Below are 18,014 nucleotides of genomic sequence, written 5' to 3' on the forward strand. Positions count from 1 at the left end.
TGAAAATCTCCTGAAATCAGTCAAAGCCTGTACACATTTGCAATTAACTATATTAAGCCAAAAAGCACACTGGGCTGGCACCATAAAATATGCCTCCTGTGTACTATGTGGAGTTGATCAGATTTCATAATACCACATGATTGCAGGTCAAAGAATCCTCCATAGGATGATATAAATAGGAGCTACAACACAGACATATAAAAATAAATTTGCCTAATCTTTTTTAAAAAATTGTTCTTGCTAAACTCAAAGATAGTAAGACACATGTCTGATTTTGTCACTCATGTGTTCCTTAATTTACCTGCCTTCCCTGTGACAACTTGTGTTCTGTAACAGCTGGTTCCTGCTTTAAGACCTGCAGGAACCAAAGTTCCTGCTACGACAAAACGTACACATTGAGCTGAGCCATACCTGGGCCTCATGAGCAGCAGCTGAAAACCAACCCAAATGTACTGCATCTTCTAGTACTATTTCTTATCCTTCTGAAGTATAAAACCAGGTACTGTCAGCCATAGCATGTTGCAAGTCGCAAAAAGCACAATAGCTATGTTTTTCTAGTAAGTTTGCTTAAAGTACTATTAAAGAACTCTCCTCCTATATGTGTGGTACTCACTAAAAAAGATGGTACAGTGAAACAATTGTTTTTAAGATTACTGTTAAGATTATTTTAAAAACCTGTGCGTCAGAAGTCTCTTTGTGAAACAATGTTTCAAACCATAAGAAAAGAAACAAAATGCTCAGAACCAAAATATTTGCGGTATCTTCTTTAACACTAAGGCCAACTTCTCTTTTCTTTCTAACATATAAACTAAAACTAAATTGTGAAATCATGAGTATGTCTTAAAAGAGGCCTTCCTATCAATCTATGAAACTCGTTCTGGTTTGCAATTCAATATGCTATTGAATAGGCATTATGTGCATATAGATGATATGCTACTAACATTGAAATTATTTTCAAATACAGACTAATTTCTGAAAAGGCAGTATGTAAAAGATGAGAACATTTTCCTAAGATATAAATTAAAATGCTAGCCTTCACAGTAAGACATCAAGGGAGCAAAAAACCCAAGTAAGTGCAAACACAAGCCAAACAACCCACACAAAAGAAAACCTGCCACATTTATGAAAGAAAAATCAATCTTTACTACAAATTACACAGCTTTCAGAAACATAAGACTTGTCAACTGCTTCTAGCCTAAAGCTACATTCCTAGATTCATTTATCAAACTTATTCAAATCAATGTAAGAATTCTCAGTCTCATCATTTTAGAAATCTACTCACTTGTATTTATTAGCCTTAAGAGTTCCCAAATTCAAATCCACGTAGCCAGGAACTTGTGCAAATTTTTTAACCTGATAATTAACAAAGAAAACAACACCTCTCCACATGTAGGAGGCTGTTAGGTAGACAAAGTGCTGGAAATTATTTTGATCTCTCTATATATTTAGAAGTAACATAACAGCTAAAAGAAATTGTAAAACCTGAGTGCATAAAGCACACAGACATCTGGACAAAAGCCACATGAATTCCAAATGTACTTCAGATTCTTTGGCTTCAAACCATACTACTGGTTAACTTCTTTACAAGTTCTGCTTCTTCTTCAGTAATAACACTTCACTAACACTGCGTAAAGCATTCATTTTCTACAAAATGTCTCAAGATGAAGTGCTGTTCTGGAAGTTTTAGAGGCAACATTTGAAGCCACTCAAAATCTCAGACTTTAGAGAACAGCGTTAGACAAAACAGATTAGTGGTTACCGGTACCAATGGATAGTCCCACAACAAGCCCACTTGCATGCTCTTTGCATGTACAATTATTTTGCCTCTACTGCAGAAAATGATGCTTCCCACTCCTTCCTCTCTCCCCACCACTGCTTCTATGGTACACAATGCTGTACAACTAAGAGGAGAACTACATCAGGAACTGGTATTCCTGAAAAACACGCCCAACAAAAAAAGTAAAAAGTTGCTCTGCACCTGAATGAGTTTCCCAGTTCAGTTCATAGCACAAATGGTTGCATTAACACAATACAAAGCGGAAGAACAGGAGCTTTTTTCCATAAACTTTTTTCCTCTTAAACTAATTCTACTTTAGGCATATACTGAACTACAGCTTTAACAGTCTATAGTATGGGTCACTGTCTTTAGAAGACAATTTAAGATGGGTTTTGTTTTCTGTTCTCTCTGTAATTAGGTACCACTTCTTCCAGACACTAAGCTTGCACAATTGTATCTGTACTTGCACATTACTGAACTGCTTTATAGTTCTTCAGTGGTAACAATGTAGCTGCTTGCAAATAATTATTTAGATTATTCAATCACACTTATTCTGCAATATCATTAAAAAAACAATACCTATTTTACTTATTTTTGTCAACTAGTCTCACCTTGATATCTATAGGATTGCTCCTGTAAGTTGGCCTACCCAGAAGCTGCCTTCCTATGCTTGCCATCTGTTAACTAATTTTTACAAAAATGCTTCTCTTTTGGCACATTTTAAAGACAATTATTGCAGTCATTTAATGAGTGTGCAATTATCTCAGGAAAAAATGATATTCTTAAATTATAAAAATCATTACAACAGCAAGTACTTCATTTTAAAGAGGAAACATACACAAAGAATTGGACAGCCTAATGATTTCACAAGTGACGAAGGCTGAGAGACTTAGGAAAAACAGTAGTGATAGCAAACAAGATTCAAAAAAAGAATGATGAAACAATTAAACTCTACCCAACAGAGATGGCAATTACTAACAAACGTATAAAGCCTTTTTAAAACAGTAAAGCAGCTACTCTGGCACATTTTCCCTGTTCTTAAAAGTCCAGAAATTTGTCTTTCCCTTACTATACAGCTGCATTTTGAAAGGAAAAACAAGGTGAATGAAAAATGGAGAAATTAAAAATTAGAATACTCATCAGTAAATGTGTTACAAACTGCTCTCACAAACATGTGCTTCCTTTCCCCAACCTATGCAATTTGTCATTTTAAAAAGAATTAAAATGTATAAAATGCTTATATAAAACTTGGATAAAATATATACAAAAAGAAATGCTTCATACACATTCAACTAGAAAGCTATCAAAATATTGCTGTCTTCAGTGATGAATACATCATTGGCAAAAAGCCATAGATTAGTAATGAAAACCTATTATATACAGCTATAGTTTAAAAAGACAGTTCCTTGCAGGAGCTGCACTACTCGAGCTCAGAGACACTGCCCTACTCCTCTCATTAACTCTGTGCATTTGACACAGCTTCGCCACTTTCACTCCCCCCCTATTTGTGCAGGCCTGTCTGAAAATAACAGAAAAAGAAAAAAAGCCAGAAAGTACGGTACAAAGAAGGTCAGTGGAGGGATTACTTTCATTACTTGTACACATATGATAAACCTACTAGGTGCTGGGAGATGACAACTGAATTCTGCTGCCTCGCTGTGGTACAGACAATTTATTAATTTCCTACAAGGAAGGTGAAACTTGTTCTTTTAGCACAAAGAACTAAATCCAGAGCATACAACTCCTAGAAATGTTTAAAAGGAAAAGTTCAGACAAAGATTTACATTTCTTGTTATGATGATGCCACCCATAAAATTAACCATAATTAAAGGAACAAGAACAACATAAATACAGTAGATATGCTTAATGGGAGCTATACCAGCACTGTTAAGTATTTTAGGAAAAAGAACAAGGGGTTAGGGCTCTTTCGGTTTGGGGGTTGTTTTTTTGGCAGGTGTGGGGTGTGGTTTTTTTTACACTTCAAGATTACAACATATCATTTTTAATGCCCCCCACAAACACAAATGCTTAGTGGAACAGATGTCTAGTTTTCAGTTTTCAGATGATGCAAAGTAGGGCAAATTTTGAGATGTGTCTTTATTAGGCTCAGTTCCCCTGAAAACTGTCATCCACTGCTTCACAAGCAATATATATAACAGCATCATAATTTTACAATCTTGTATTGTAACAACACTTAGGAGCCGTAACCTATAAACTTAGTATGCAAAATAGCCAGTCTCTTCTACAAAGAATGTATATATAGTGTGATCACTTCATTATTTTAAAATATTTCACATTACAGGCTCACTTAAAATTAAACCATACAGAATGTACGAAATACATTCTGACAAATACTATATTCTTGACTTGCATACATCTATATTCTTGACTTGCATACATCTTCCATAACTGCATCTATCAAGTAACTGACTTCTTGTACCTACCATAACTAGCTGAGAAATCACTGCTTACTATGTATTTCTCTCATAAAAACTTTACAGTGCAAGATTTCATATACAAGTAGAAGAGCAACCAATGGCAGAGTAAGAGGTTTACGAGTGGAATTGTCCAAGGGATACTTGTCTACAACCACTTTAGAGTTGATATCAAAGGGAGGCATCTGCGAACACAGTCAGAGGTGAAACGCCTGTGACTATTCAGGACATGCATCTCAGCAGCACCTAAGCCTGGACTTTGATCAGGTCAAACTTAGTTCCACCTCTGATGATACACTCATATATATGAGGTTATGCCATTCTGATATATACAGATGTCCCAGGGTATGACACCAACCAAGCAACCATCTACAACCTTCAGACTTTCTTTGCTAAACTTTCAACAAGGGCAAGATAAATTCTCTCCAAAAATAGTGTCATCTGTTGCTGTAAAACAAGTGGTAGGAAAGCTCATGCTTGCAAGCACAAAAGCACTTGCATGTTCCAAGTCAGTAAAAAAAAGGCAGTCAGATGTGAGATACTGGAATTCATGAATACACTGAATTATCAGGTTAGGTGCCAAACTTTTAGTCACAAAAGGGGAAAAAAGATTCACCTGAGTTAAGAACTAAGACTACCACCTTGTCCTACATCACTTAAGATTATTAATGGAATATTATTTTCCAGTTTGGTCTCAATTATTCTGCTTTCATATATGTAGCCAGAAGAGATTAAAATGCTTATTACAAAATAACATACACAGTGACATGGTTGTAAACGTCTCTTAGGACAGTTAATACTTCAGATTATCTTTCCAACTTCCTTTTTCTTCTAAACATGCAGAACTGAATGTTGAAGCCTGTATTTTTGTCATCTTTTTTCAACTTTATGAAAAGCAAATAGATTATTTAGCTTTAGCAAACTCAAAACAGTTTTAAGTGGAGTTAAAAAGATCAGAAGTGTTAATATTACTCAAAGCTGAAGCTACACAAATCTTCAGTGCATTTCTCTACTTTCTGTTCTCAAACTAACTCTGATGAAAAATGCATGATGTAAAATTGAGAGGCACAATTTATTTACAATTATAATCTAATTACAGCAGGCATAGAAAGTATAATAGCAGCATTAGACATTCTAGATTGTTTTTATTTCTGCAGTATTATTACACTGAACAGATTGTATTAATTTTTAAATTAATTTCTATCAGAAGAATAGCTGTACAAAAATGTAATGAGTATGCTTGCTGTCAAATAATGAAACAACAAATATTTAATGTTCTTTCTTAATTTTGAATAACCTCAGCATAACTGTAGTTAAAGATCGTTGGTTGTCTAATGTTGAGTCCATTCCGATAGCTACAGTTCATTAACTATTTCATAAAATAAAGTTTTCCTTTCTGAAAAAATCTCAATGTTTATCAAACTAAAACTGATGAAAATAATTAAATCCACTAGTAATTGTTTCCTCAACATGTACAAAAGCCAGTATGAGACATTGCCTTGTTAAACAATAAAGGTTTCACCTTAACTATTACATACAAAAGTTATCAAAATCCCTTCCCACCTAGCTCCTAGCCTAAAAACAACCAGTTTCAGTAAGACAAATATTCCCCTTCCCCCCGTCCCTTACCCCACCTTTTTTCTCTCTGGTTAAACTACACACATTTGTAAAATGCTCAAACAGAACAAACTCATCTTGAACTTTAAATTCTACAAAGTGATCAGAGAATAAAAGTGAGAATTAGATCTAAAACCCCTCTTAGGACTGTAATCAGACAAAAGACATCTGAAACACTTCTTAACTTCAGTAATTGCCATACTTTTCTATTACTATTCATATCACATACACTGCTGATTTAAAGAGGTTTCTACATTGTTTGCTTCTGTCACTCCACCATCAACATATTCCTCACAAAAGCCTCACAAAAGTTTGACAGCTACCGCTTCACAACCGGTTTCTGAAGGAAACATTAAACATCTGTCCGATTAGATAAACTCAAGGTCAGACAATTTATTGCATACCCCCAAATAATAAAAACCAAACCAAGTAGTTTTATAACTATCTGTTTTCTGTCCATTTCATTTCAAAGTTCCAGGGGAAAAATGTAGAAAAAGTTTCAATACTGTAAAGTTGCTTTTTTTTCACACCACAATAAAAACCAAAAGCAAACCCCCAAAAACTTAAAACACTCTCCACAGGCCTTAGAACTTTCCCTCTATTCCTAGTTACAAAACAAAGCGCTAAAACTGACGTCAGCAAGATCGAAGTAAGTCTTGAAAGGTTCTGATGTATACAACAGAAAAGTCACAGCACCAGAAAGTTTTATCAGACCTACTTTTCGCCGCCTGGCTTGTATCCCACATGCTGCTCACAACCGATGCTAACCCATGGATTTCTCGCCACCCCCACTTTTCCTGGAATCTGCTTCCTCTTCACCCTTCACCCCAAGAATGCTCATGGGAGATCAGGAGCCTCAACGCCACCGTTCGCAACTCTGGGTTCTGCTACTCCCCTTCCTGGCAGGGAACTCGGGCGCTGCTCCCTCTGCAGTACTGTACACACAGTAATAAACAGGATCACGTCTCACTGGTAGCTACTACACCACGTATCTTTAGTTTACCGAGATAACTGACAAGAGTAGCTAATTGGGCCATGCCCTCTTCTTCCCCCTCCCTGACCTAAAAAATACGAAAAGTTTATCGAAACCAACAGAATGCATCTACTGCATCATTCAGTTAATCAAGCTAATCTCAAACACACAGCCGTAGACACGTTCTATTAACATCACACCACAATTTTACAGAAAAAGTTTCACTAGTAGGAATTGAAAATTACATGCTCCATAAACATAAGCAGAAGTTGTAATAGAGAAGTAATCTACTGAACCAAGACCAAAGATTAAATGTGTTAAACCCTTATCTCTACACTAATGACATAAAAAAAGGGGGAAAAAAAAAAGTGTTACATTGCTTCCTTCGCAGGCCTGTGTCCTGCAAACTAAGTAGAAGCAAGAGCCAGTAATTAAGTTCCTTTCCTTCCCAATAATTTTTTTTTTCCCCCAATAAGACACCACTCTATATTCTCAGGTAGACAGAATATTGGTAGCAAGAATATAGAGAAGTAATACAGTTATTACAACCTTTTTAAAGCTGTCTGCATGTATATATTTGATGTTAGAGTTGCCTCTATTTTGAAATGCACAGATTGAAGATTAGAAAACATTTATATTCCCTCTGCTTTCCCAAATACAAGCTCAATTCCTACCAGAATTTAAAACAGGAGTTTAAAATAAAAAGTCATACTTTCACTGCTCACATGTACGTTGATTTCAACAGACAGTCTCACAATTTTGGAAACCCTAGATAACCAGCAATGGCAGCTGAATACGTGCATTTATCACACAGAAGCTACAGCTCCTTCTGCCAAACCATCTAATTGAAGAAGTTTCAGTCATTCCTGTCAAATCAAATTTGGGCTGCTAGCTACCAAGCAGTGCCACACTGTGATAATACTAAGGTATTAACTTCCAGGTAATGCAGTCACTGATACCACTCTTCAAGCATTAACAAGGAAAGCCGCTAAACCAGTCTCCAAAACCATAGCAATAGCTTCAAAGATTGACAAATTTTAAAAGCTGAAAGAATAATTATTTGTGCCTTTGGTAATTAAGTCTCTCCTATATTCAAGATGTGTTTTCTTTTGATTTAGGAATTGTTTGAGCTGAAAAATCTGCAAGAATCTCACACATGCTGAGGTTTCTAGTAACTGTAATAAAAACATGATTTTGCTGGTTACAGTGTTGTGAAAAAATAACTTTACTAGCCCTATTTTGTTTGTTTTTTAAAAGCTTAGCTACTCTCCTAAAAGACTAAAGCAATCCAGAAGCACCACTCTATATTTCAATTTATTGACACTTACACACTTCCTATAAAGGAGAAGAGGATACAGATGAAGAGAAAGGTCAGCGTTAAAAAAAAAAAAGTGGACTTAATATCTCAAAACTATTTGAAAATTCACTACTTTACATACGTTATGCAAAAGCACTCATAAGAAACAGGCTGCAGGATTGAAGGATTGTCTTTCTGAACTCTTCAGTGCTCACACAATTTTAATTTCTCTCAGATAACCTAAAAAGCACTGCCTGCAAAGTTCATTTCTCTTGTATACCATTAAAGTACAATATCATTTTTATGCTATCTTGTCCTCCATGTGGAAGGCTTTAACACTTGCAGTAGATGCGCACGTTACACCAAAACAACTGCCGAGGTTTTTTTGGTTTATCCAAAAGTAACAAAATCAAACAGTGGCATAGGCTTTCGTAAGTTTTCTATGTGATCAGTAGATCACATCAAGAACAACAACAAAGTTTGTATTTTTAGCCAATGAGCACGAGCACAAAGATACCAAGCAAAGAACCGAGTAACAACAAACCCAGTACAATTCTTGCAGGAAATCAGCCACACAAGCCTTATTAAAGCTCTTAAAAATATGTTGCTATAAGTACTTTAAAAGACAATAAGCCATTATATTTGCACCAAAACACCAAAATCATAGAACAACCAATTTTCTCCGCTATACTTGGGAAATATAAGCAGCAGAAGGACCGGCACCGTTTTCTCTGATTAAATATTTCAGGTCATAAAAATCTCGTTCTCTACAATGGTAAGAAAACAACAAGAGAAAGAAAGGTCTGCACCAACAGGTTTTTTTTTTTTCTCTAAACTAGCAGTTACATAGACTTCTTCAGGGTCAAATAACAACAGCTCAGAGACCTCAGTTACTGTGCTTTGGCACAAGCACCAGTCACTATTGTTCATTTCACCAGATCAACCAAATCAAACAGCTCAAACCCCCGCCCCTCAAATCCCTACATACCTGTCCTTGTAAGGTTACACGACTTCTGTCTTGCAGATGCTGATTAGAAACTGAAGAATGCCAAGGATGGATCTGACTTTGAGACTGTGCCCGAACAAGATCAGATGACTGTGTTACTTGCTGTGGGGTTATATGGTGTTCTAGGTCATGCTCTAAAACATGGCTTGTGCTATCCTGAACAAATGCAGAATCATCAAATTGTGGCAGAAGGTCTTCCTGAAGGAGGTCATCTGGGTCAAGTCCTGTAAATGGTTCATTATGAGTCTCGACCTGATGAAGTAAGTTATCATCTAAAGATGCAAAACCGTTGCTTTCAATAGGGTCAGTGAAATGGCTTATCTGAGACGCAGAACCAGCAGAAGCTGGAAAACTAATATTCACAGGAGAGAGTTTTGAACTACTAAAGTTGCCCTGAGGATGCGCAGAATGCAACATTTGAAAACTATTTGAATTCAAAGGTGTATTAGGATTCAACATGTGCTCAGTTGTTTCTTGCTTGGTCCCTGTTTGAGATGTAAAGGCATCGCTTCCAGTGAAGTCAGAGATAGAGTGTGTCTGCTGGCTAGTAGAAAGAGCTGTTGTAGGCTGAAGAAGGCTGGTAGGAGAAATGTGGTTATTAGAGTAAGAATAAGGAGATGAAAATTGTTGGCTATTATTGACAGAACATGGAGTAATAGTTGGGGACTGTCCATCAAAATTTCCTTCTTGATTCCCACAAAAATGTATTGAAGCACTTGCAGTTTGAGAAAACGGTTGAACAGACAGAGGCTGCTGTGAAGTTGATGGATTAGAAACTGGAGGTGGGTGGTTAACACTGACTCTGTGAGAAGTAGAAACGTTAACTTCCATGAAGTCTTTTGGCTGACTCAGAGCATCTTGCCCCGCGTTGTTTCTGCTTTGTTGCGACCGTAGCGAGGCACACTGATGCTGCGGTTCATTAGCCTGAAATAAGGCAAAGTCATGGTGTGCTACAAAGCTTTTGTTTTGCTGCATAGACTGAGAATGTCCTTGGTGAAAGGGTGACCCATTTTGATTCGAAACAGTTGTGGCAGTTTGATGACCCCACATAGGACTACCATCAGCCACATCTGGAAACATCCCATTAGACTGGTTTTGCGGATGAATTGGTGAACAGTTGAATTGAGAGTGTGGTGATAAGACGTTGTCGGCTGAGCTATTAAAAGACTGATTTACTGAGTGAAGTTTCAGTGAATCATACTGATTCAGCTGATCAAACTCACTCATCTTTTGTTGATTTTGAGCATCTTGCACATGGTTCAATGAGTCTATGTGCAAAGGTTCAAATTCTGCACCCAAATTCAATTCATCAACAAGTGAAACAGGTCCAGGTTGAACAAAGGCATCATCTGACAAACCTTCTAAGGTCTCACTAAAAAGATTGGCATCATCAAAAAAATCCATCATAGGATCAGTCATCTTGATAGGTCTGTACTGCTTTTTCTCTCAACTCCAATTGGAGTCAATTTTGGCTCTCTGCAGTGAACAGAAACAAATGACATCCAGCGGTCACCACCTTATCCAAGGCATGCCAACATCCATTAGTGCTTCTGATGAAACATTCGTCTTAAGGTGTTAAAGCATCCTATGGGAGGGAGAGGGGAAAAAAAAAAAAAAAAGAGAAAGAAAAATTACTTTCCTGACTCTTCTCATGGCTCCTTCCCTTCCCCAACACTTTTACAGATTTTTGATATTTTGTTCATAAATTTACAGTTTAGTTAAACCACAAATCAATTATTTTTGCTTATACTCGATGCCCTGTGCAGCATTTATTGGTTTTGTGCTGTACATAATTAAAGTAATATTTGATGTTTTCAATGTAATGGTTTTTCCGTTCAGTTTGCTCTATTACCTAAGCAGACTTTTAGATTCTCCTTTGCCATTTTCATTAAAACTACCAAATTGTAAGAGGATTGTGTTTTTTAGTAGTCCAGAATTAAAATTTGTTTGCAGAAAGAAATCATATAATACATAAAATGTACACAATAATTCTGTATGTTTGAACAAGAAACTTGAGAGTTTATAAACTACATCTAAAACCAAAGCTACCTTGACTTCAGTAGGAAAAGCTGAGATACTATGTTTCTTCTATTTAAGTTGCATTAAGTAAGATTCTGAAAAAACTATATTTTATCTCACTTCAAGACATAATAGAACTCTTATTTAAAGGAAAGACAAGAGGATTAATATAGTGCCACAGTCAAAGATAAACACAGGAAAAGAACTACCTTTGGTTCAACAGAGTTTACACACTTACCTAGTTTTGAAACACAAGTTGTTTTTTATTTATTCATAGTATCACTGAGTGATCACCAATGAATTAGTTTGCAATCAGGGATTTCAGGCAAGAGGAGCTGAGAAGGATGGTTAGTTTAACTTTAGCCTAAAAACTTGCACATTTGCAGTGTAATCAAACAGAATGGGAAATGAATGAAAATGTGTCTCTGTGATAATTTACCTCCCCAGATAACTAGTAGACCTCTAGAACAGAGGAGCAATCACTTTAAATGACCATCTTCATGGAATAATCATTCCTTTATCCTGTCAATACAGGTATCTAATTACCATAAAGAAAAAAAGGAAAGAAAACAGTCACAGCTTCTAATTCCTGACCCTACTACTAAAGCTCACCTTCATGCTCTCCTCCTCCATTTCAATTGCAATTCTTCATTAATGAATTCTCCTAAGAATAAAATGAGTATAGGATCCTTCCAGAAATGGACCCTCTGGAAATCCAAAATATTCTCTGATGGACAAGGTTCATATTGAACCTATTAAGTACAAAGTAGTATTTCACAAGCTGATGAAAACCTGTTCTGCTTATACTCCACTGAAAGTGTTGTGACCATAGCCAGTATAAAGCCTAATCTAAATTAAACAACCTTGTTGAGGGTTTGGGTATATAAAACTTCTGGTCTACACAGAAAAAGGGCAGAGGGATTCTGTATCACACTGAAAGACACCAATTGGTGACATCTATCAAGTATGGATTGGTATGAGTGTTAATTACTATCAGTAGAGAGAACAAGGGTGCCATAAAAAGGCACAGAAGGTTAGGAAGGTGACAGCTTAGCATAGCAAAGTAGCTGTGGATTCCAGATGATACACGTACAACTTACTGCTTAAAGTCAGGACTTTGTGAAGTCCCAAGTTAAAGGAAGCAGTAATATAAATTAGAGCCCATTATCTTCTAACACTGATTAAGTTGTCTGCTTATGATTAGAAGCAACAGAATGATGACTTTCCCAGTACCAAACACCTTCCAACAGATGATAAATCAACGTCAGCATCCAGGTAGGTGATGTGGCATGGTTTGAGGTTTTTGTAGCATTTTTATTATAATCATCTCTCATCTTAGGACATTTCAACTTAAAAGATAAGTCAGAGGAGAGCTATTTTAGCTAAGAGAAGACAAGCAAGTCAGATTAAGTACAAGGAAAGAATATTGTAGACACAGAACAAATTATCTAATTAAAGAACCCCCCCATCCGGGAAAAGATAGACGGAAATTGTGGTAGCCACATGTAAAATGTCATGTTCCAGGCTATTAAGGACTCTACTGTTAAAAACTCAAATTTGAAGCCTGCATCAATAAAAGTTTACATATTGAGACTGAGTATAAGTAGCTCAGCAAAGTGCATACAGCTCCTTGGTTATGCCCAGAGATAAACTATATTTCACTGTGATTTGTAAGGAAGGCTATTAAATTTGTGCTAACTTGGAAAAATACAAAAAAGAGAGATTTCTTCTATCTTTAGCTACACAGACACAATAGGATGTACAATTATTTTTTTTTCTTTTTTACATAGTGTAAGTGACATATGGACCAGCTACTCTATAGTAATTAACCACTATACGCGCTCCTGAGTTTAACCGCATAGTAGCCAAGAACCATTGAACAGGACTGAAACAACCCTATATTGAGAAAACACATACCAGACAATCTCTTCATGTTTCACTGACTATTGTGTACCTTTATAGAAAGAAATGGGAAAAAAGCAAGCATAACAGCTGGCATCACTGCACTTGTGACACTGTAACTGAGCTTGCCTCACAGAAGTTTGCTTCTTTGCTCAAAACCCAAGAAACACATCTTAGTTTTTCCTACTTTCTTTCAGCATAAGGAAAGAAAGGGAGGAAATAAGAGACAAATAATACAAACTCTCTTTTTAAAATGCAAAGGCTTTGTAAAACAAATAAACCTTAGTAGGTATGAAAAGGAAACATAACCTGAAGATGTCAGCTTCACTTCAAGGATCCAAGCAAGATGGATAGCACAGATGAACTTCCAAACTGAGAAATCTGAAGGCTAGAGACATGAGAAACCTCTCCAGGCTAATTAGACCAGCGTAAATTTATTATGAAGAAAGCTTCTCTGTAAAGAGGCGATCACGAAGTGAAAAGAGAAAAAAAAAAAAAAAAAACAACCAACCCAAACCTCTTTTGGAAAGGATACCGCTGTAGATAGCCTGAACACAATTCCATTGCAAAGACACCTTATTTTTTGACCTTAGAAGTACTTTTACCTCTAGCCTTTTTCTTCAGTGTCTACAGAATCCACCACGTATTTTCAGCCCAAAGCAAAGCATAACTTGGAAATTCAAGGATATTGATTTGGAGAAACTAGCCTTTCACACAAAATCATCTTCCAAATTTATTGAGCAATTGTCCTTTTTGTTTCTCTCTGCTATACTTGAATATGAAAACATCAGATGCTCAGCTTCCAAATTGTGAAGGCATATGAAGGCAAATTGTGATGCATTTCTGAACCTAATTAGCACACAAGTACTATTGTTCTGTCCCTTCCTTAAAAAAAGCCCCAAACCTCCTCACATCCAACTTAATGAAACAAAAAAGTTCTGACATGAAAACTCTTTACATGCTTTCTGTAAGTGATTCTCTTCTCCATGTCCTTACTCCCTCTTATATAGGAAATGAAGGCAGCTACAATTATGTTTTAACACACTTCTATCCAGCCTTCTCCTTCCCCAAACAGACCTGTGGTACCAATTTGAACTTTGGTCACGCTTTTACCTTCAGCTGGCAGAAAAGCATTCAAGGAAATAAACATTTTGAAGACTTTCATCTATTGGACTTGACAACTACAAGTTTAACAATGCAACAGCAGCCAGTGTTTTATAGTACCAGTTCCAAAATACTTCTAATGGAAGATAAGCTCCTATTGGAACTGCAATTTAGTCAGAATGGGGAAAGTAGTTTTGAATCCCTACTCAATAAAGCAAACTACAGCAAAAGAAGCAGAATGTGTTAAAAGGAAAAAAAAAAAAAAAAAAAAAGGAGAGGAAAAAGAGCTCTTCCTTCTTCCTTAAAGAGGAAAATCTTTGTTTTGTCAAAACCAAGTATTTTACCACAAGCAATCACTGTTATGGTAAATAATTCTATTTTACAGCAATCTAAAGTTTGATTTCTCTTAGCAAATACATTTGACATCCTTGTGCCATCTTACATCGAGAATGTGTGATGCAGTTACACTTCTTGTAAAAACTAAATTAATACCAATACTTTGTATGTGTAAATTCTCTACCTGTCTTGTATACTGATTTAATATTAATCTTTGCCCAGCTTAAAGTTAGCAAGATCCTTCTACAACATCAATGTCTAAGAACTGCTTGGACCAATTCTAGACAATATAACAAGCACCACAATAGAGGTACAACCTGACAAAGCAATTGGAAGACTACGGTTGTTGTACTTGAATTTAAGAAGTCACTGCCCTCTATCAGCTGGAATTGCTTCAACAATATTTACCAACTGCAGGACATTTGGTAAATTTTGAATTTTTTGCAGTGGGTTCTGTTTTGGTTTTTGAAAAGAATGAAACCCAGAGGCATTCAGCAATATTTCTTACCAGTATTTAATTTCTCCCTTTGTATTTTAAACTCTCAGCTTTGTACCAATCAAGCTGATTTTATGCAGAAAACTAATCAACAGGAACTACTACTACTACAGGGCAACTACTATCTAACAGCTATATAACAAAATCATACGTTAGACTCACTATTGTGAAAAAAGTGTTGGGTGGTTTTTTTTTGTTTTTGTTTTTTTTAAATAACATGAAGTCTTCTAAAATTAATTACCAGGAAACATCAAGAGTATCCCCCAAGTTAAGGTGAAACACATTTCAAGGTTTGCCATCTTCAGATATGCTAAAGCATCTAGAATTTAAACTGCAAATTCTTTCAGATTGCCAACTGTATCATTTGATGTCTCACACAAAACATAGTATTTTCTCCAAGGAGTATTCAGTTATTCTGCAAACATACTTGAATCAGAACAGAAACATCTCCCAGCTCTTGGGCTTTTTTTGTCTGGTTGCTATTCATTAAACTGAACACCTATGCTTTCTTTAACCTACTAGCTGTTAACATTAAGAGATCAATTTTAAATTAAAGATTTAAACCAAAGTATTAGAACTGGAGAAACGGTATTAAAATAGATCTTACTAGTTGAAGTGAATGAAAAAACACTAAATTCTGCATAACCCATGCTTTTCATTTAAAATCGTTGTACTCTCTACGGTCTAAAACTCTCTTTTCTATTACAAACAGCATATAAAGCAATGCACTATTGTTGTTCCTCTTAATCTGCAAAAGCAGCTCTCATGTGCTACTACCATAATGCTAACTTCTTTTAAACTTTAAGATCTTTTTCAGTTTTTACTTATTACATTCAAAACCGCTTAGAAATGGAACTGGCTACACTCAGCCTAGTTTGATTCCTTTCCTTAAGTGTGTATGCAAGAAGAATGAATCAGTACCAGAGCAAGGTGAGGAAACTGAGGTTTCAAGTTAACACGGTTAAGGCCACTCCTTGCATTGGCAGGGTGGGGAGGGAAGACTTTCTCCACTTTGGTTGCCAATCAGAGTTTAATAACAACCCTTTATTCGTGTCAGAAAGAAAGACCAAGAAGAAACAAATAGCCTGGAAGTCTCAAAGAGATGATCCCCTTTTATATTATGTTAGCATGTGGTAGATCTGAGTTGTAAAAAGACGAGCTGTAGTTACAGACACAAGCAAGAACAGAAACGAAGGGAACGGTACAAGATTTAAAGACCAGAAGAAAAGGCAAGAAAGATTTATTTTATGGAATACATCAAAAAGAATGAACACATGAGAAAACAGAATGGAACAAAGATACCAAATTTTGCTTTAAAAAAAAAAAAAATGAAGTGGGAGTAGCAGTACAGCAAAAGATAATAAAAACTACTGAAGTGTTATTTCATTAATTGCATTGTTGATTACTTTTGATGAAGTGACAACAGAAAACAAACTACTCTAGTTATAAGCAAGTAAATCAGGTAAAGATTCAGCACATTATCATGACATCCACACTTTGAGACAGAGTATCCCTGCTTCACATGACTGTGTGAGAGTACCATAGATAAGAGGAAGTCAGTGACTTTGATGGCCATTTTTCACAAAAGAAGGTGAAACAATGGCTATTTAGACAAATAACAGAAGCTATCTCAGAAAGAAGCTAGGGACAAGTCAGTAGACAGAAGGAATTAAAACTGAAGTTATAAAAGCATGACATCAGCATGTCATAACAGAAATCCAGACTACAGGTAAAGGAAACAGAAGGGGTAAACACGGATAGAAATAACTAGGGAAGAGTTTCACATTAACTACATGCAAAGTGGTGTTTTTTGGTTTGTTTGTTTGTTTTTTGTGTGGGTTTTTTTTTTTTTTGGAAAGCAATGCAACCAGGCATAACAGACTTGCTTCCAAACAAGAGATCTGCCAGAGAGACTGAAAAACTTGTTACATTTGCTAAGTTCTATGTAGCACACAACAGCATGACAGGTTTGTGGCTTTGTATGATTTGCCCATCTATCAGCAGACGAAACACTGTGTCAAGAGGTAGACAATACAGTGTGTTAAAAAACAGATACTCAAAAAAACTGATCACTTCTGCATAATATTTGGAAATGATAGAGACATTCCCACTCCATTATTAAAAATAAAAGACAATTACGCTATCATTATTTGTCCGATCTCATTATAACTAAAGCTTTGGCAGAGTTCAAAAAGCTGCAGTAAATTAAATAATACAGAAGTTACTTCCCACTGATGCGCCAATATAAATGATATTCTATCATAGATTTAAAGATCAATGTACATGGTAAATTTAAAATGCACAAAGAGACAGCACAATTTCCTCAAAATCCCAGAAATGTAGAAGATTAAAAAAAGAACATTTAGACATTTAGTACAGATGAACCCTTTTGTTCCCTAACAGAAGGGAATAACTAAGTCTTTGTACAAGAGTAGCACAGTATTTGTAGCTAGATAGAAAAGGTGCATTTTCTCTTATTGTTATCACTAAAATTAGGAAAAAACTTGTTTGGGTAGCCTAATGGTTTCATTAAATAAAAAATACATAATAAATAAAAATACACATACAATTATTTATATAAATATGAACTATTTTATTTTAAAATTGCTTTTCATTGGTATGCATTTATAGTTATTTTTGAGTAATGAGCCATCCCTTTTGTAAAATCACCCCCTGAACATACTGGTTTTGTTTAGAACTCTATTTTGCTACTGAGTTCACAGGCATCATGCTAAATACTCAAAAGATAACTCAAGTACCTTGCATTTTTATTTGAAGATTAGGAAGAGAAAGATTTGAAACCAACGGTCCTAAATTAAATTCTCAGGACTAGGTTCCAGTCCATGGCTATAGTTCCAACTCCGAGTAAGAGCATAAAACTGGAGCAAACTGGCTTGTGTGTGCTTGTCATAGTAATTCAGAGTAGTCTGTTCTCATACCTACACTTGTTTTGCTTGCACCGAACACTTCATGTAACTGTTTCCCCCTCTACTCCTCAGACATGCACAAACTCCCTTCTACCACCTCTCCTCCTTTCTCCTGAAACGGGTAG

The 18,014-nt window shown here is 35.9% G+C and overlaps 1 protein-coding gene across 1 annotated transcript in view; it reads right to left on the reverse strand.

The window, feature by feature from the left end:
• CHD9 (chromodomain helicase DNA binding protein 9) overlaps positions 1 to 18,014 on the reverse strand; it is a 101,296-nt gene that overhangs the window by 71,667 nt on the left and 11,615 nt on the right. Inside the window, exon 4 of the mRNA XM_087738668.1 lies at positions 9,088 to 10,690. Within this exon, the coding sequence (XP_087594794.1) occupies positions 9,088 to 10,524 (1,437 nt within the window). The 5' untranslated portion in view covers positions 10,525 to 10,690. The remainder of the gene's footprint in view (positions 1 to 9,087; positions 10,691 to 18,014) is intronic.

The sequence above is a fragment of the Nipponia nippon genome, unplaced genomic scaffold (assembly GCF_047370975.1).
Source record: "Nipponia nippon isolate SJK-2023a ecotype South Korea unplaced genomic scaffold, ASM4737097v1 scaffold_7, whole genome shotgun sequence".
Lineage (NCBI taxonomy): Eukaryota > Metazoa > Chordata > Aves > Pelecaniformes > Threskiornithidae > Nipponia > Nipponia nippon.